Here is a 20,565-nt window from a genome sequence, read left to right as displayed (position 1 = left end):
GGCCCCAACCCCCTTCTTTAAGAATGTTGCTTTTTTAAAGATAAACTGGGCCTGGTGGATGATAGCATTAGAAGGGTTGAGGAAAGCCTCGAACAAAGGCAGAAGCAACGGGAAAAGGACGAATCTTGGTATCAAAATTGGTTTTCCCCTTGCCCCGCTTGCCCCTGGAGATTGTTAAGTTAAAGATTGCATAGGGTTAATTGTTGATGTACGCCTTCCCACTTACCCCTCCCCACATTTGGTAAAATACTGATTGCTGTATGCTGATAAATGCTTTGTCCCTTTATGGTTAAATGCTTGAGTGACTCATGTGATTGGTAGAAGATTTGTTTGAACTGTCCAATAAGCTTGCTGAACCTTCCCCCTGGGATAACAGTATATAATCGTTTTGCTGAGCCAATAAAGAGCCTTTGATCAGAAATCAGACTTGGGCCATGTGCTCTAACTTCTTAAAGATTTTCCTTCACAGACATTCAAGATCGGATCGGCCTCTGATGACCCACGAATAAGAGGCGGCTTTCACCTCCTATTCCCCGCTGGATGGGGTCCCCCCAGAGAGCCGCATGGCTGAAGATGTGTTTTTTAAAAAATTACAATGGAGTACTACTCTGCCATAAAGAAGGATGAGCTTGAGACATTTCTAGCTAAATGGACGGACCTTGAGACCACGCTCTCAAGTGAAATAAGTCAAACGCACACGTTTAAATGCCACATTGTTTCTCTAGTGTGAGAAACCAAAAGTGGAAATAAGGACTAAAATGTATGGTAGATACTGGGAAATGGGAAGAAAACTTTCAAATGGGAAGGGGAACAAGTGGGGGAGGAAGAAATAAAGGAAAGGATGTGAAAGCAGAAGGAAGAAATGGAAACAAAGCTTTTGAATATAGGGTGGGGAGGGGGCTTGAAGGGGGAATGGGAGAAAAAAGAGGCAGGATATATCGTGTACAGGTGCAGATTCCCTAGGATGACTGTGATTATTACATATATCTAAATTTCTTTTCTGTAGTAAAAATATTTACAGTCCTCAAAAAAGGTGAATAAAAAGACATTAGAACTTTAAAAAAAGTTTTTTTTGATGTTCTTTTTTGTTTTTTGATTTTTGCTTTAGCATTTTGGAGACAGGGTCTCACTACATAGCCCAGGCTGGCCTCAGACTTGCAGGGATCCTCCTGCCTCAGCCTCCAGAGTGCTGGGATCACACAAGGCAGTTTGTTTTTTGAAACGTTTTCACCCTACAAAGAAAAGAGGAAAACAAAAAAACAAGAAAAGTGTTCACCTTGCACTATTACTTCCCTGTATTTACAGGTTCCAACCCTAACAGTCTTTTTCAACTCCTCAGGCACACCAGACTGTACCACAGGGCCCTGATTTATGTCTCCTTGGCAAGAAAGCTGTTTACTCTCGTGGCTAGCATATTCTTCCTCTTCTTGTTCTTTTGTTTTTTAGAGATCCAGTCTCACTGTGTAACCCAGGCTGGCCTTGAACTCCAGGCGATCCTCCTGCCTCAGCCTCCGAGTGCTGGGATTATAGCCAGGCGCCACCACTCCCACCCAGCCCAGGACCTATTCTTTAAAAATGGCTGGGTGCGGTGGCACAGGCCTGTAATCTCAGCACTCAGGGAGGCTGAGGCGCAAGGATTGCCAGTTCGAGCCCCACCTGGACATTCAGCGACTTGGGCAGACTCCAAATCAAAAGTGGGGAGGGGCCTGGTGCTGCAGTTTTTATCTAATGTTCCTGGGCGGGGCTTCTGAAGAAGATCGGACTTGGGAGCTGTTGGAGGGGCGGCTGGGTCTCAGCCCTGCTTTCCGCCCCCAGGTGTGAGCGGCTTTCCCTGGCCTGTGCCCTTCTACCTTGCTGTCCTCTGCACCTGACCCTGCGGAACAGGGGCTGAAACTCCTAATCCTGGGAGCCAAAATGAACCTCTTCCCCCGCCATGAAAAGACTGATAGGATAGCTGGCCATGCAGTTCAGTTAGAAAGTCCTAGGTTCACGCCCTAATATGAAAAGAAAAAAAAGCCAAATTTTCCTCTAAAATAATTTTTATTCTCACTAATTACAGGGAAGGCTTTGTTACTCCCCCACCAATACTGTGTATTTAGTCACTTTTAATGTGTTCTGTCCCATAAGTGAGATAGAATATAATTTTTATGTTGAATATTAATGCAGAAAACCATAAGCTCATGTTTTTGTAGTTGTTGATAATGTTTATATGATGATTCATGTCATCATAAAAGATATTCGTCATTACTTTAAAAACAGTGGAAAAAAGATGTTTAGAATGATTTTTTTTTTTTTTTTTTTTGTATCAGGGATGGAACTCGTGTCCTTGTGCTTGTGAGCCAGCCGGCAAAACCACTGAGCTAAATTTCCGGCCCAGAATGATCTCATTCTTATAAATAAGTGTACAGAAACACACACAACTACTATGCAGGAACAAAATCTGGAGCATGATTTCATACTATTACTAGTGCTCAACTCTGGCTAGTAGGGCTATAGAGGCTTTTACTTATCTGGCATATGTCTTTCTAGAATAAAAGCACCAAAACAAGCCAGCGTGGTGACACGTCCCCAAATTTGCAGCACTCTGGGAGGCTGAAGCCGGAGGATTGAAAGTTCAGCCCAGCTTGGGCAATTTAGTGATTCAGACCCTATCTTGTCTCAAAACATTTAAAAAGGGTTGGGAAGGTAGCTCAATGTGAAGCCCTGGGTTCAATCCTCAGGACTCCAAAAAAAAAAAAAAACACAGTTCTGGGTGTGGCCCAGGGTGGAACATCTGTCCAGCATGTGTGAGGGAAGCCCTGGGTTTGATCCCCAATACCGCAACTAACAAAACACCCTCCAAAATAAGCATGTTCAATTGATAGTAAAAATAACACTGAATATAGTATATTTAAACAGTTTGGAGCCAAGCATGGTGGTGCCTGTCTGTAATCCCAGCATTCTGGGAGGCTGAGGCAGGAGGATTGACTGTAGGAGCCCAGCCGGGGCAATTTATAAAAACCTTGTCTCAGGATGAAAAAAATAAAGAAGGGCTGAGGATGTAGCTTAGTGCAAAGGCCCTGGGCTCAGTCCCCAGCACTGCAAAAACAAACACACACAACAAAGCCAAACCCAAATCCAAATGCCCACACGGAGGGACTGTATCACCGGTGCACTCAAAACTGTCCCTGGCCGGCTGCCCGCCCTCACGCCTGGCAAAGCAGTGGCCCTGGCCCTCCTTGGATCCCCGCCTCCTTCACACCTGTCTGACCCTCCCCGCCAGGCCCAGCTCCAAGGCGCCTCTGCTCAGCTCTTCCCAGCTCAGGCCCTCTGTGCCCTGCGTGTCCCTAGGCTTCGTGCTGGGTGACAGCTCTGGGGCAGGGCCGAGCACAGCCCTACGGTGCACACGTGGGTTCCTTTGTGTCCCTGCTTTCTTCCCCCTCAGCTCTGCCTGCAATTACAAAGCTGACACCGCTGGGGAGAGGGTGAGGGCAGTGTCCCTGCACAGCCAGTCTGTCACCAGAGAGGTGTGCGGGAGAGGCGGTGTGGTGCTGAGCAGCCCTGCTGGCTGCTGAGAAAGAGAGAGGGAGGGAGACAGACAGACTGCCAGGCAGGGGACAGACTCACCAAGAGGCCGGTATGCCCGGTATGTCGGGTCAGGGTGCTGCCTGCTGCTCCACCATGGACTGGCAGGTAGGGCGCTGGCCAAGGCCCAGAACCAGGTTCTCAGAAGAATGAGTCAGGAGGCAGCTGTGCACCTCGGGGCCTGAGTGCAGCACGGGTCCAAAGCACCTGGCTGCAGTGGCGCCCACCTGTGATCTTAGCACCTTGTGAAGCTGAGGCAGGAGGGTCGAAAACCTGACCAATTGGGACCAGGGATTTAGCTCAATGGTTCCATCATCTGCCTTGCAAGCAATCCCTGGTACCAAGAAAAGAAAAGAAAAACCTGACCAATTTAGCAAGATGCTGTCTCAAAAAAAAAAAAAAAGAAAAAGAAAAAGAGCTGGGGATGGAGCTCAGTGCTGAGGTCCCGGGTTCAATCCCCAGCACCATCCCTGCCCTGCTAACTAAATGCAAACCTTTGTGTTAAATAGACAGAGACAGATGTTAAGACTTTCGTGTTTGATTTTGTTGTTATTTTTGTGCTTTTGATACCAAGGATCGAACTCGGGTCCTTGTGCTTGAGAGGCAGGAGGCCGAACCACTGAGCTAAATCCCTGGCCCTTGATTTTGTTTTTCTTTGATATCTATGGGAAAAATAAGGCAAAGAAAAAGTTGTGAGAAAGAGGAAAAGCAGCTGGGTGTGGTGCCACACACCAGTGATTCCAGCACTCCCTTGGGAGGCTGAGGCAGCAGCATCGCTGTGAGTTCGAGGCCCGCCTTGGCTACACAGCAAGTTAAAGAGCCTGAACTGCGTAATAAGACCCTGTCTCAGGAAAAAAAAAAAGGAAGACAAAAAGTAAATAACGTAGAACCTGACCCTGGGTATGCATGCATTAAACATTTATTAACTGGTTATCGGGCCCTGTCCACATGGAGAAACACCGCATTCTTGTGGTTTAAGTCGTCACCGAGTCACTGAGTTTCTAAACTGACGTCTGCTTCAGCAGCAGCCTTTCTGAGGGCTGCTGGCCTCCTTCCAGGAGCAGGGCTTCCGGAAGTATTTCAGCTAATCTCCGTTTATTTATATTCACCCCATTCCCTGCTATCTCCTCTCCTCTCCTCTCCTCTCCTGCTGAGCAGCCACTCTGAGTGCAGATAAGACTGTAACCCAGGAACAGAGGCACAGGGCGACAGACAGCGCTGGATCCTGAGTGCGGGGCCCTGGGAGGGGCGGCGGGGAGTGTGGTGAGCTTTGGGGATCTCCAGGGTCAAATGGTTTCCAAAACCCTGGCCCAGTTCCTTTCTCTCCTTCCTTCTCTCTCCCCCTCTCCCCGGGGATCAGAACCTTGTGCTTTCGAGGCAGGTGCAGCACCACTGAACTAAATCCTTGGTCCATTCCTTTTCTTTTCTCTTTCTTTTTTTAATCAGTACTGGGGATTGAACACAGAGCCCTTACACAGAGCTCTACCCCCCGAACCCTCTTTTTTCCCTTTTTAGTTTGAGACAGGATCTCGCTAAATTTCCCAGGCCAGACTTGAATTTGTGATCCTCCTGCCTCAGCCTCCCAGTGTGCTGGGACTGCAGGCGTGCACCACCATGCCTGGCCCCTTCCTAGTTCTATTATTTCACAATGCTCACTGTAAGACAACACCAATGACTATTCCCAGGGTTGATTTATAAATAGAACTAAGTCTTTTAAAATTTTTTAATTTTATCCCCCAAGCCCCATCCCCTACCTCTGTACAAATGCTGTTTCTATTCTTTCCTTCTCTTTTCACCTTTTCTCTTGTCCTTTCCTTCCTTTCTCCCTTCCTCCTCACTCTTTCCCCTTTTCCCAATATCTATTATACATCTCAGTCCTTATTTCCACTTTGGGTTTCTCACACCAGAGAAACAATGCAGTATTTACACACGTGTGTCTGACTTATTTCACTTAAAAGTATGGTCTCAAGGTCCATTTGTTCAGCTATCAGTGTCTGGAGCTCATCCTTCTTTATGGCAGAGTAGTACTCCATTGTATACAAAACCCACATCTTCTTTATCCATTTGTTGTGGCTGTGCATTGGGCTGTTCCCAAGATTTGGCTATTACAATTCTGCTGCTATAAACATGGGTGTGCATATATTGCCATGGTATGACGCTTTTAATTCTTTAGGGAAGATACCAAGGAGAGGTATAGCTGGGTCAGAACCTCTAGTCCTAGTTCTTTTTTTTTTTTTTTTGGTACTGGGGATCGAGGCAAGTGGTGTCCCAGCACTGAGAGACTGAGGCTGCAGGAGATCACTGGAGTTCAAGGCCAGCCTGGGCTACACAGTGACTTCAAAGCCAGCCTGAAATATGTAGTGAGGTCCTTTCTCAAAAGAAAAAAAAAACCAAAAAAACAAGTAAACAGAATGCCCAGTTACACTTGTGTTTCAAATAAACAATGAACACTTTTTTTGTTTTTCTTTTGAGACAGGGCCTTACTATGTAGACCCGCCTGGCCTTGAACTCATTATGTAGCCCAGGTAGGGAGTGGAATTTGTGGCAATCCTCCTGCCTCAGCCTCCCGAGTGCTGGGATTTTAGGTGTGTGCCACCACACCCAACAATGAACACTTTGTAAGGCATAAATATGTTCCCTACAGTGTTTGGGCATGTCCATTCTACAAAACAACTTTTAAACAGAATGTAAGTGCCACAGGTGATAAATGAGGCAATGACAGGGAAACGTTCTTTCCTTCACTGCTGTGTTCTTAACATGCACCCACCATACTGACCAGTGGTCTCATCTGGGCCGATCACACATCCCCACAATACAGAGCCCAGCTCTGAGATGCAAGGACCAGACCCCAGACTGTGGAGTCCGCTGTGCGAACGCATCACAGCATCAGACTTACAAACAAACCAACTCACAAACTTTCTCCCAGACTACACTGGCTGCTAAGTCCCAGACTTACTGTCCTAGTTTCCCTTCTACTCTCTTGTCATCTTTTTTTAGATTTCACATGTTATGGAGTTATCCTGCAATCTTCAACAGGAATTGCTGAAGTTCTGCCTCACCACCTAGGTTGTGAGGAGGATTGATGAAGTCAGATAAAGAGAAGGAAGAGCCTCACACAGTAAGTTATTTTCCTTGGGTTGGGCAGTGTGCTACTGATACTTTTCAGTTGTTCTTGTGTGACTGTTCTAGTCGTGCAGCACACTTGTGGTTCATTTCCCCTGCTGCCCATCTGTCTTAGCTGTAAAAAAAAAAAATCCCTCATATTGGATGAAACATAATTAGGAAAGAAAAGCTGCTAGTGGGTGTTAAAAGGGTCATAAATTATTGTGGCTCAATCACGGTGGCTTCTCCTAGTACACATAATGCGGCTTTCCCAGGGTCTGGACCAGGCCGGGCAGTGGGCCTGGTCCTCTGGCCGCCACCTTGGCGCCCGCCGTGAGGCCCGCTGGGAACAGGGCTGGCGGGCAGCCGGTCTCAGGCCGAAGGGAGCGCCCGGCTCTTCTTAAAATGGAAGGGTTTGAGGCTCAGGATGAAACCAAGGCAGATGTGTACCTTGTGCCAATGTGTACAAAGCGAAAAGCAACAGGATGGCTCCAGGTGGCGAACCAGACAAAGCCGGGGTGAGGGGGCAGTCGCCCTGCTGAGGCCCTGGGCCGAGTCCGCCTGATCCTGGCCCCTCAAGGATTTGAACCAATGGAAAATAAAAGTGGGGGAAAAGTTTAAAAAATGGATTTGTGCTCTTTTAAAAAAGAATAATAAAAATAAAAAACCAAAAGAGGCCTTGCATGGTCTTTGTGGAGATGGGAAGGGGGTGGGGATGAGAGGAGGGAAGTAAAAAGGATGGAAATGTGACATGCATGTGTGCCAGTTCTCCGCAATGTATTCGTTATGTATCACAATGTCTACTAAAAATTCAAAAAAGACATGAGGGGAAGATTAAATACTATGTTAAAATGATTTGTAAAAAAAAAAATTTGTTTAAGGCAGATTCTTGCTATGCAGTCCAGACTGGCCTCGAACTCACTATGTGCTCCAGGCTGGCCTGGAACTCAAAGTGATCCTCCTGCCTCAGCCTTCCCAGTGCTGGGATTACAGTTGTACAATACCACGTCTGGCCAATTTTTTCTTCTTGTCGATTATCTTTTAATTAAAAAATGCTTTTTAAATTCCAAGTACAAAGTTGCTGCTGCTCTGAATATGGCACAATACAGGAAGTATTTCTGGAACAAAAGGTCATGCAAGAGCTTGTCCCTCGGTCGCCTTTCCTCGAAGGTGTCTGTCTCTCTTCCCCTATTGCTGGGCAGTCAGTGCAGCAGTCTGTGCCACTGAGGCGCCTGTGTCTCTCCGGGAGCCCGGCTCCCTGGATGGCGGTGGTCCCTCCACGTCCTCTCGGGACAGCTGTGTCCACCCAGCTTCCATCTGTTTTCTGTTGCCTTGGATGAGACAGACACAGGCCCTGGATCACCGAGGGCCTCCTGTCCCCCAGGCCCTGGCACCCTCTCACCCGACTTCGCACTGCTCACCCAATCCACAGATGCTCCAGTGCTGCAACACGAAATCATTCTAAAAACTATTTTTACCATTAGGATTAGTGATATCATACTGTGAAAACCTTTACTTTGTTGTAAGTTTAAAATCTGACATGTAGAAACCTGGTTACTTTGGGCACAGTAACCCTCCAACTAAAGTACTTGTTTTGTTTTTTTGTTTATTTAATTTTAGTTTTTCAGACAGGGTCTTGCTATGTAGTTCAGATTGGCCTTGATCCTCCTGCTTCAGCCTCCCAAGTGCTGGGATTTTAACTGTGCACCACCAAAACCTTCAAGTGCTTGTTTTAGTACATGTGCTGCCCAGGCAAGCAAGTTCTTGCTTTAAAGTAATTTTCTAAATCTTCTATTTTCATGTGTTTTCATTCCTAAAACCAGTTTTCCTTAGTATATCTGGCTTGCTCCTTTTTCTTCTCTGTTTTTCTTTCCACTTCTTTCTCCTGCTTTGGAAAAGAAGGTTTCATCTTGACTAAGCCACTGACAACTTTGTTTTTTTTTTTTGGTACCGGGGATTGAAGAGCCACTGACAACTTTACTGAGAGCTCCTGGGAAAGGAGGTGGTATCAGGGGACAGCAGCAGCCCCACCTCAGCCCTGGGGAATCCGGAGCTCAGCAGGGTAGGGCTCAGAGATGTGTAACCAGGGCCTCCCAGGGGATTTGCTGATGTGGTCCTTGATTTACTCAGGGCTGGAGATCGAACTGAGGGCCTTGTGCATGCTAGCCAAGCCTCTGTGGCTGAACTACATCCTAGGCCCCAGTGACTCTTAAATGTGCTAAAGTTCTGGGAACATTAATGAATGAAAAAACCTTCCGCAAAATTCCACAGATTGCCGGGTGTGATGGCGCGTGCATGTAGTCCCAGCACTCGGGAGGCTGAGGCAGAAGGATTGCAGAGAGTTGGAGGCCAGCCTGGGCTACATAGTGAGTTCAGGGCCAGCCTGAACTACAAATGGAGACCCTGCCTCTAAAAACAAAAAAACAAACCAAACCAAAAATTCCATAGCATATCTGACTATTTTAGAATGAAGAAGTTAAGATGTTTGGCAAACGAGCATTGTGGCACATACCTGTGATCCCAGCACTTAGGGAGGCTGAGGCAGGAGGGCTGCAAGTTTTGGCCTACCTGGTAATTTAGCAATTTAATGAGAACTGTCTCCAAAATAAAGTTAAAAAATAAAAATAAAATTAAAAAGGGCGTGCTATCATAGTGTGAAGTCCCATTAGGCATAGAGACATTTGTCATTGTTATTATTATTTGAAATAAAAAGGGAGCCAGGCACGGTGGCACATGCCTATAATCTCAGCAGCCTGAGCTACTTAGGGAGACTGTCTTTAAAAGCCAAAAACAAGGAGGAAGTTGAGTCTTTTTCTGACAGTCTGATTTGTTCACGAGTTTGCCCATGAACAATAGCTTTGTATTTCCATAAATTGAATGAGCTTTCTTTATTCCAAGGTTTTTATTTGAAAAAAAAAGAATGCTAAAGTCTACAAAGGCTTTGTTTATGATTGCACAACGTTTTTTTTTTTTTAATTTTTTGAGACAGTGTCTTGCTATGTAGTTCAAGCTGTGCAGTTCAGAACTCTCAGGGATCCTCCCACCGCAGCATCCCTAGTGCTGGGATTACAGGTGTGCACCATCAAGCCCAGCCTGACTGAACAATGTGAGGGCCAGGTGGAAGCTGGGACATTTTACCTTTTCAGGGGATTAACAGAGCTAAAAGGCAGCCTGCGGCCCACAGGCTGTTTCTCAGCCAGAGAGGTGCCGGGTTTTTGGCTCAAGAGTATACCACCTTTAGGAAACCCGCTTTTTAGTCAGAAGTGGTAGCACACAACTGTCATCCCAGCTGTATGGTAGAGTGAGGCAGGAGGCTCCCAAATCGGAGCCCAGTGCAGGTGACTGTCTTTAATAAAACAAAGACCGGGGACGTAGCTCAAGCTCTGCACAAGTTGATCTCTAGCTGCAAATGAAACATTAAGAACATCTGATATGGGCTGGGGATTTAGCTCACCGCCACCTGCCATGAAAGTGCAAGGTCCCGAGTTCGATCCCCATATCAAAGAAAAAAAAGAAAAAGAAAATTTGAGATGTCAATTTAAAGATGTGTGAGGGGATGCATGGTTTTAACAATTATTTGGGAGTAAACAAGAAGACAAGGTCCCGCGGATGACCACCCTGGGCTAGTGAGTGCCGCTGGGCGCCCTTTCCCCACCACGCGCCCTGTCACCTCCTCACAGAGAGAGGTAATTATTACACAGAGGGCCAAGTCCTTGCGGTGGTGCCCTTGGCCTCTGGTCTCCCTCCGCTCCGCACAGGTTCTTTGGGGACTTTGGTTGCAGTTGGCGAGGACCAAACCCAACTCAGGACTGCCACGTGGCCTTCCCCAGTCTAACCGACGCACGAGTGGCTCAGATGCCTTTACTTTACCTTCTCCCTGACCTCTCCCTTAAATATTTGCAAATTTGCTTACGTATCTTTGTTTGTTTTTTGAGGCAGCGTCTCACTAGCCCCCTCACGGTGATCCTCCTGCCTGTCTTCCAAGCACTAAGGTTGCAGGTTTGTGTCACCACGCCCGGCTCTATTGAATTTTTGGTTTGTTTGTTTGAGACAAGGTCTCGCTCTGTAGTCCAGGCTGACCTCCAGCTCATGGCAATCCTCCTGCCTCAGCCTGCAGAGCGCCACCTCCGCCACAGATTTAATCTTCCCCAGGGCTTTGCCAGCAAGGCTAATTAAGGACTCCAGATCCGCAGGCCGCATCACCGCCGCCTCTCTAGGGCGCCGCAGCGGCGAGCACTGCCACGTTTGAGACAAGGTCTCGCTCTGTAGTCCAGGCTGACCTCCAGCTCATGGCAATCCTCCTGCCTCAGCCTGCAGAGCGCCACCTCCGCCACAGATTTAATCTTCCCCAGGGCTTTGCCAGCAAGGCTAATTAAGGACTCCAGATCCGCAGGCCGCATCACCGCCGCCTCTCTAGGGCGCCGCAGCGGCGAGCACTGCCACACGAGGCAGCGCTCCGGCGTTTCCCCTCGCTACTGTCGTTATCTTTCCGAGCCGATTACCTTCAAAACACGTTCCATCTTTCCAAATCTACCGGAAAGCCATTTCTAGCTGGGCGCGGGCACACACCGGTAACCCCAGCTACCGGGCAGGCTGAGGCAGGAGAGTCCCAAGTTGCACCCCATCCTGGGCGACTTAGCAAGACCCCGACTCAGGAACGTCTTGGACATTTGGGGTGGGGCTGAGAGACAGCCGGCGGAGTGAGGCCCAGGGTCACATTCCCACCCCGGGCCGCGCGGGAGGGGTGGGGTGTAGTTTAGCCATGGAGCCCAGCCTTCAATACCCAAAACAATTTTTTAAAAGTAAAACGTTGCTTTCCCATACCCCGCTTCTTCTTTTTAAAGTAGCCCAGGCTGTCCTCAAACTTGTGGCGATCCTCCTGCCTCAGCCCCCTGGGTTTGGCTTCTTCTTCATCTTTCAAACTAATCTCATTCACCCAAAAGAACTGAAAGTGTGGCAGGCGGCTCTACTTTCCCCTGCGACTGCTCGGTCTCGCGGCCGAGCCCACTCTCGTCTGGCCCAAACGCAGCTCCCTTGGGTCACTTCCCTCATTCCGGGAAGGTGCATAGGCCTGACTCATTCCCGCGGTTCGCCACTGCTGTCCTCATTCCTGGGCCACCATCCACAGGACAAGTCATCCTCATGCGGCCCCTTCCAGTTATCTTGTTTCCAGCGCACTCTCACACTGGTGTCCAGGGTGACGCCCGTCCCAGTCATGAGTAACGGCCTCACCCTCTCGGTCCTGTTCTGTCTGACTTGGGGGTTCTACTGGTGTCCACGACTGAGCCACATCCTCCCCAAACTCCTCCTTTCTGCACTTCAAACCAACCGTCACTTTATTTTCCTTTAATTTTTTAAGTTTTTGAGATAGGCTGTTCTTGCCACATAGTCCAGGCTGGCCTCAAACTCGTGGCAATCCTCCTGCCTCAGCCTCCTGAGTGCTGGGATCCCAGGTGCATGCCACAAGGCTCACCTCCACCCATCACCTTCTCTCCCAGAATTTCTGGGTAGAATCCCTACTAAGCCTCTCAGGTTTCTGCTGCTCACCACTGTCCTTTGGTTCCCACATCACCCAGTTTAAATGGTCTCATTCACCCACTCTTAGCACTAGTGCATAAATGCGAAATTCCCGGCCCTTCTTCCCCTCCTGTGTTCCTTGGTAAAGTCCCAACCCTTGGATACACCTGTGATCCCAGAATACCAGGAGGCTGTGGCAGGAGGATTGCAAATCTAAGCCCAGCCTGAGCAGGTTAGTGATGTACTGGGGCCCTGTCTCAAAATTTAAAAATAATAGTGCCATGTACATTGTTGTTGGACTTGTGCACAAAAACTTACGGATGGGCGCAAAAAATAGATCCTGTTTTGCAGTCCAGAGTTCACCACTCAGTATAGTTTGGATGCATAGAAGGAGTATTACTGCCATGTGTGGTGGTTCATGGCTAGTCTGGGCTACATAGTGGAACCCTGCCTCAAAAAAAAAAAAAAAAGCAAGGCTGTGTCTGCAGATCAAGACAACTCTTTTCTTTTTTTTGTGGTACCAGGGATCGAACTCAGGTCCTTGTGCTTGCAAGGCAGGCTGTGGAATCACTGAGCTAAATCCCCGGCCCTAGACAGCTCTCTTTATTCTCCAAGACAAGTTTCTACTTCTTCCTCTTTGGTAAATCTCCATGACCTTTCCTCTTCACTCTCTGCTGATAATCACATTCATTATTTCTTTGAGAAAGCAGAAGAGAGATTCCCCAGCTGCCTACAGCTTTCGCGGATCTCTTGGTTCAGCTGCACGGTCTGCACACGCCAGGCCTGGCCTCCCTTGAAATGGCTCTGCCACCCGGCCTCTCCTGCGGCCAGTTCTCCACTACAGCTCCAGGACTTGCCCTCTTGCCCACTCAATGATTTTGTCCTGAAAACAATATCCTTATAGTATAAAAGTTTCCCTTTCCAACAGATCAGTGCCATCATATCTTTGAACAAGACTCTCCACAAATTTCAGACCAGTAGACGCTTGCAAGATAGTAAGGAGCCAGATTCTGTCTCTTAAAGCATGGTGGCGGGTATCAAGGTGTTCATTTAAAAAATCCTTCTAACACTGGTTCCTTCATAGAAATGAAAGAAATAATTGTCTTTATCTATGTCCTCTCAAGATGAGCACCCCACCTCTGTATTCCCTCGTACTTATTTTGCAGTGCTGGGTGTGAATCCAGGGACTGGAGCCAAGGACTCCACCACTCAGCTGTACCCCCAGCTTCCGTGCTTACTTTTAAAGCAAAATCACCCAACGGTTTTTTTTTTTTTTTTTTTTGGTACTGAGGATTGAACTCCAGACCTCGCACTTTCGAGGCAGGCACAGTGCCGCTGAGCTAAGCCCCTCCCCCCTTTTGAGACAGGGTCTTGCTATGCAGCCCAGGATGGCCTCAAACTCTCAGTGATCCTCCTGCCTCCACCTCCGAGTTCCGGAATTATAAGCATCCCCCATTTTCTTCAATCCTTCTATAATAAACCCATGTCAGTAGGGCTTTTGTCCCTTTGCCTCCATGTGAAACACTCCCGTTAACACCACCAAAACACTCCACTTTACAAAACCCAGTGACGGATTCTCTACCTTTCTTAACCACTCAGTTACATCTGACAAATCTGATCACATCCTCCTTGTTTAAAAGAATGTTTTTGCTAGGATTTTTTATTTCATTTTTGTTTTTTTGCTGTTGTTGTTTTGAGACAGGCTCTCACTATGTAGTCTAGGCTAACCTTGAGCTCATGGCAATCCTCCTGCCTCAGCCTCCCATGTGCTGGGATTGTGTGCCACGGCGCCCTGCTTTGCTAGGCTTTTGAGTCACCAACCAATGCTGGCTTCTGCTTGCCTTTCCTCAGCATCCCAAATCCTAGTCCTTCCCTCAGATTCAATCCTCTGAGCTCTTTCTTTTCTTGCCTGTCCCTGAGCTCTCTTCAAGGTCACGCTGTCCATGTCACCCCTATCAGATCTCGGTCACACCCGGGACCTTATCTCGGAGCTGCAGACTGCACATCGCCACCGGACTTTCAAGGGAAGAGCATTCCGGTCGCGCCCCCCACCAGCCTCCTACCTCAGTGTCCAGCGCTGCCCCCTTCACCTGGAGGGCTCAGCCATCCTCCTCCTCCCGGCCCTGCCCTGCCCCGTCTATGGCCGGAGGGATTCCTCAGAAAAACAAATGTGCGAAGGTGCAAAGGCCCTGCGTCCAATCCCCAGCACCACCAGAAGTATTAAGAAAAAACAGCCTTGGGCCTGGGATTTATCTCAGTGGTTCCACCACCTGCCTCGCAAGCACAAGGACCCGAGTTCAGTCCCCGGTACCAAAAAGAAAAAAACAACAACCTTACTTCTCCCCGGGTCAAACCCCTCCGCCCTCACTCCCCACAGCGGGCAGGACGGTCAGGGGCCAAACGCAGCCTGCTGTTTTCTTCCTCCTAACTTCTTGAGATAACCGAGGGCTCCCGTGCAGCCCCACGGAGCACAGGAAACACAGGGTCCGGCCCGGCCTGAGGCTCCTGCAGTTCGGTGCGCGGTGCCTTTGGCTGCCCAGGGCCTTGTCACTCGCCCGGGTTGACACACACGCTGGACTCGCGTGTGCGCATGTGGACTCCGACGGTGGCCACCAGTCACGACACGAGGACGTGACCTCCCTGTGCCACCCAGCTGTGCTGTCTTCCTGATGCTGACGGGCCCCCTGGTATCGAGTCTCCCGAGGCAGCGCCTTTCACCCCCGCACCGCTCCCTGGAAATCCACCCAGGCTGGGCGCCGTCTGTCTGTAACGATCCCGAACCTTTCACCCAGCCCCGCTCCGGTGGGTGAGGAGGCAGCGCGTTTGACAGTTCACCCTCAGAGGCTTCTGGGAGGTTTGTAGTTCGGGGCGGTGACAAAGCTGTTATGGACACTCGTCGCTCGGAGGACTCGGCTGTTCTAGGTTTGGACACGTTTCCACACAGAGGAGCTTTCTGCACCATCGTGTTTTCATTCCTCTGGGACAAATACCCAAGAATGCAATTGCTGGTCATAAGGTGAGCACATTGCTTACTTTTGTAAGGAACTTGCACTTTACCTGAAGGTAGCATTTTACATTTTTACCATTAATGTGGAATGACCAAGTACCTCACCAGCAATTGGCACGCTCAATATTTTTCACTTTAGCCATTCTCATAAGGATACAATGATATTTCATTGTGGTTTCATTTGTATTTCCCAAAAGGCTAATGATATCCAACATCCTTTCATATGCCTATTTGTTTTGGGGTGGGTTTTTTTGCTTTTTTTTTTGTTTTGTTTTATTTTTTTGGGGGGGGTTGAGATAGGGTCTCACTATGTACTTGAGATTGCCCTGGAACTCACTGTGTAGCCCAGGCTGGTCTCGAACTCACAGTGATCCTCCTGCCTCAGCCTCCCGAGTGCTGGGATTATAGGCATGCGCCACCACGCCTGGCTTCATGTGCTTATTTGTATCAATACAAAGGCTGATAAAAATAGCGTTTAAAATTATTACAGTAAAGCAGTGCATGGAGGGTTGTAATCCCAGCACTTGGGAGGCTGAGGCAGAAGGATTATGGTGAGTTTGAGGCAGCCTAGTGAGACCATGTCTCAATTTTTAAAAAATTATGGCTGGGCATGGAGGTGCAGGCCTGTAATCCGAGCACTCGGGAGGCTGAGGCAGGAGATCACTGTGAGTTCAAGGCCAGGCTGAACTATATAGTGAGGCCTTGTCTCAGAATCATTATAGGGCTGAGGACTTAGCTCAGTGGTTCTGCTGTCTGCCTCGAAAATGCAAGGTCCAGAGTTCAACCCCCAGTACCAAAAAAAAAAAAAAAAATTACAGGAAGAGACACATTGTCATTAATCCCCTCACTTTGAATACACTCACCCCGTCATCCTTGCCACCTTTCTAAAGCAGGTGTGCAAGTCCTCGTTTTGGGAGTCTCTTTATGAAGCGTGATCAAGTGTGCCTTTGTCCAGTGAGAAGGTGGGCTTGTGAGGGCTCCGGTGTGTTCGCATCCACCTTATGCACCAGGGATGGCACACAAATCCCCCAACAAAGGATTACTGAAGGTAAACATTTTGAATGGATTCAGGCATGAAGGCAACCTGACCGCACAGGAAAAGATGCTCAAAAGAGCACATCCAGGACTGCTTCAGAAAGCGCTCAGAGTGCGGGGTAAGTGTGTTCACAGCAAAGGGTGGTACTCTGAGGGGACTAATTTTTCAAGAGGTAATTTGAGGTGTGTGGGAGAACCTGGGTGATGGTGCACACTTATAATCCCAGCACTTGGGAGGCTGAGGCAGGAGGATCACCATGGGTTTGAGGCCAGCCCCTGGGCTCCATAGTAAAGTCAAGGCCAGCCTGGACTACTCAGTGAGATGGTCTCAGAATAAAATAAAACAAAACCCACTAAACATTCACCATATTTTTTACCCTACTTCATAAGTCCTTTGTCAGTGAAATATGTGTTCACGTCTTTTGCCTGTTTTTTATTGTTGAGCTTTTTTTCACACCTCTAGTGAGATACAACCCACAGAGCACACAACTCGCCCTTTAAAGAGTGTATACCGTGGCTTTAGTACACTCGGACTTGTACAGCACCTCCACCTTTTGCACTTGACGATTTGCCTGTACCCCACATTTCATATAAATGGAAGTGGAATTGTTTTTCTTGTCTGGGCATTTATTTTTCCAGTATGGAGATTGAACCTACAGCCTTCAGGCTGAGCTACATCCCCAGGTCTTTTTTTACGGCTTTTTTTCTTAGATGCCAGGCCTTGCTAAATTGCACAGGCTGGGCTCAGACTTGTGATCCTCCTGCCTCTGCCTCCCAGAGTGCTGAGATTACAGCATGCACCTCAACACCTGGCCAAAATAGAATTTTTGTGTAATACGTGGTCATTCATCACAGGCTTCTTTTACCCAGAATATTACTTTCAAGATTTTCCTGTTGTGGCACATATCAGCACTTCATTTATTTTATTGATGCCTGGGGAATCCCATGGTGGCCCATGCCTGTAGTCCCAGGAGGCTGAGTCAGGAAGACAGCCATGAGTTTAAGCCCAGCCTGGGCCACATAGTAAGCTCAAGGACAATCTGAAGAATAAAATGAGAACTTGTCTCAAGAAACAAACAAAACAATACTGCTTTTCATGAGATATCCACTTCAGAAATAGTTGAGTTAATAAATGAGTTATTGAGAATGACTCCATCTTTCCAGGAAAAAAAATACTATTTATTCCATAAGCATTCTAGTAGAGGAAGAATGCCTGAGTTAAATAACACGGCTGGGCGTGGTGGTGCACACCATACCCCAGCACTCTGGGAGGCTGAGCAGGAGGGTCGTGAGTTCAAGCCTAGCTGGGGCAACTCAGTGATTTAGTGAGACTTTATCCAAAATAAAAAGAGTTGGGGGGCTGGGGATTTAGCTCAGTGGTTCTGCTGCCTGCCTCACAAACACAAGGTCCTGAGTTTGATCCCTCATACACAAAGAAAGAGTTGGAGATGTAACTCAGCATAAAAGCCCTGGATTCAACTTCCAGTACAAAACAAATAAACAAAACACAATCCCCAACACTGTATGCCTGATTCTCATCATGATTTATATATATTTATGGTTACTTTACCTCCATATTATCCCCCAACTTTTTTTTTTTTTTTGAGACAGGGTCTTGCTGTGTAGTCCAGGCTAAACTCATGAACTCACCGTAGCCCAGGCTGGCTTCAAACTTTTGGTGATCTTCCTGCCTCAGCTCCTGAGTGCTAGGGCTACCGGTGTGTTCCACTATGCCCAGTTTATACAATGTATCTAATCTACCTCTCTTGGTTTCTCTTAAATCTGAATCTCTTGATCTGTCTACTAGTATGATATTGCACAAAAATTTTTTTTGGTATCAGGGATCAAACTTGGGCTTTTGCTCTTGCAAGGCAGGCAACGGAACCACTGAGCCAAATCCCCAGTCTTGGGACAAATTTTCATAGTTTTACCTGGATGTCAAAATGGCTTTATCAAAGGTAAAATCACTTTTAAAAAATTGCTAATAACAACAACAAACGCTTTAATCTTTAATTCTCATCAAATTTGAAGGGGCTTTGTCCTTTAATTTCCATATTACTGGAAATATGCACTTCTTTCAAAATAAAATAGGAGCCAGATATGGTGGCACACACCTGTAGTCCCAGCACTTGGGAGGCTGAGGCAGGAGGATCACCATGAGTTCAAGGCCGCCTGAACTACATAGTGAGACCCTGTCCCACAAAAACAAACAGAAACATAAAATTTTAAAAAGAGGGTGGGGACACAGTTCAGTGTGAAGGCCCTGAGTTCAATTCATTCCCAGTAACAACAACAAGGGTGATCACTCCAACTTGTCTGCCTCATCTCTTGTCCTAGTGCTCTGTGCTCCTCTCCCAAACTGGCTTCACCCCAGTCACATGACTGTGCCGTCTTTTCACTGCGTTGACCCTTTAGATTCTCTCAAAGATGCAGTTTTTGGAAAATACTTTTGAAGGAGAGCCGTTGCTCCCCCTCTCCCAGGCCCTGTGCCCAGCAGACCCAAGACAGTCCGGGTACCCGCAATCCGGGACCAGCAGGACCGTGCTCCTCCCCCGGCGCCGCTCCCCGCCCAGATTTCCTCGCAACCGCACAGTCGCTCTCCCTGAGCCTGGGGCAACTGTCACGCTGAGCACGAATGCCATCCGCTCTTGTGGTGCCACAGGGCCCCGAGCGCCCCCACGTGGGCACGGACGCGCTGCACTCACCCTGTGTCTCTTCTCCATCTTGTTCTCCAACATCTCCGGGCACAGAGAACCGCCTCGCCTCGCCTCTGGCTCCTCTTCTGGGAACAGCTCCCTGCAAAGAGGCAGTCGGCTTGTCACTCAGTCACTCGAGTTTTCCTTTTGTGTGTGCGCGGATGTGAGAATGGAAACCGAACCCGGGGCCTTTGTGTAAGGCCACAGCCCTAGTCGTAATTTTATTTTTTCATTTCGAGACAGGGTTACTAAGTTTCCCAGGCTGTGCTTGAGCTTGGGATCCTCTTGCCTCAGCCTCCGGGGAGTGGGGGGAGCAGCACTCCAGCACGTACTTGTGGAGGGTGAAATCCTATCCGGTTCTAGTGGCTTCTTAGATTAACTCGGTTCTGGGGTCCTCAGTGCAGCTCTTTCAACTGTTCACAGCCAGAGGAAGGATTTCAATCAGGTTGAGGGTTCTGGGGAGAAAAGCTGAATTCGGGCAAAGTGTTCACACAGCGCAGTCCCTGCTCTGACATAAACCGGGGCCATCTCTCCGTCTGCTGCCATAAAAATCTGTGATTTAGAGTGGCCTATTTTGCAGTAAAAAGCAGGAAGTATTGACAGAGCTGCTTCCCCTGCCTTCCCTGCAGCCTCAACCTGTCCTGACAGGGCTCCTGAGTTCACAGGGGGCTGAACCAGGACGGCCCAGCCTCCTGCCGGCACCACCTCCCCAGCCTAGCCTCCTCTCTTTCCTTTGTCAGCTGTGCTTATCTTTTAGGCCGTTCTCATTTGGGAAAAACAAACAAAAACAAGCGGGTGGTGCATGCCCCCAGTGCTCTGGGAGGCTGAGGCAGGAGGAACCTCAGCTCCAGCCCAGTCTGGGCAATGGAGCAACTTGGTGAGACTGTGTCTCAAAATAATAAAAACGGGTTGGGGAGGTAGCTCAGGGCTAAGGCCCTGGGATCAATCCCTAGTACCTAAAAATAAATAAAACCCAGCCCCCCAAAGCCCAATGGCTAATCTAATTCTAATAAATAGACTTTCTTTAAAAGTGAGGTGTTATGCACCTAAACCACACTAAACCTTCTTGGAAACGACACCCAGCCTGTGCAGCAGACAGTGACCAACCAGGGACTTTGCTGGGGCCCTGGGCCTCACACCCCTGACTGCTTCAGACCCGAGAATTCGCAGCAAGGCTGTGGGTTTGCCTATTGCTGATCGCTTGTCCAGCCCTCACTCCACCTGCATCTGGGAGGCTGACGCGGGAGGGTCACAAGTTCAAGTCCAAAGCTGGTAATTTACCAAATTTAAATAAAGCCTGTCTAAAAATTAAATAATAAATCTTATAAGAGGGCTGTAAATGTAGCTCAGTGCAAAAGTCCTGACCCTAGGTACAAAAAAAAAAAAAAAGGAAAAAAAAAAAAAAAAAAAAAAATCACCGTTGGCCTTTGCCATGTTATTATAAATGTACGCATCTTCCCCAGGCGTGGCTACACGCGCCTGTGATGCCAGCACTCAAAGGTTGAGGTAGGAGGATCGCTGTGAGTTCGAGGCCAGCCTGCCACACACAGCCTACCCTGTCCCCAAATCCGCGCCTTCCCTAACCTGAGGGTCACAGGACGGCTCTGCCCGGGCCACGCACCTTGTCCTCTGCCGCCGCAGCCG

The 20,565-nt window shown here is 48.3% G+C and overlaps 1 protein-coding gene across 3 annotated transcripts in view; it reads right to left on the bottom strand.

Moving 5' to 3' along the window:
* The window catches only part of Slc2a3 (solute carrier family 2 member 3), a 79,416-nt gene extending 58,857 nt beyond the window's left edge, over positions 1-20,559 (bottom strand). The window contains exons 1-2 of one of the 3 annotated variants that reach the window (XM_010607822.2): positions 20,506-20,559; positions 18,931-19,021 (exon numbers count right to left, since the gene is read on the bottom strand). In XM_010607822.2, coding sequence (XP_010606124.1) covers positions 18,931-18,963 — 33 coding nt within the window. In that variant the 5' untranslated portion in view covers positions 18,964-19,021; positions 20,506-20,559. Of the gene's footprint in view, positions 1-18,930; positions 19,022-19,253; positions 19,377-20,505 lie in introns of those variants that run through there. The other 2 variants (XM_010607824.2, XM_010607825.2) reach the window with 2 other exon arrangements.
* Positions 20,560-20,565: the final 6 nt, after the last annotated feature.

The sequence above is a fragment of the Fukomys damarensis genome, unplaced genomic scaffold, assembly GCF_012274545.1.
Source record: "Fukomys damarensis isolate Sample0158 unplaced genomic scaffold, DMR_v1.0_HiC HiC_scaffold_19, whole genome shotgun sequence".
In the NCBI taxonomy this organism is placed as follows: domain Eukaryota; kingdom Metazoa; phylum Chordata; class Mammalia; order Rodentia; family Bathyergidae; genus Fukomys; species Fukomys damarensis.
Note: the sequence above shows the minus strand (reverse complement) of the source record. Positions and strands in the feature narration are given on the sequence as shown.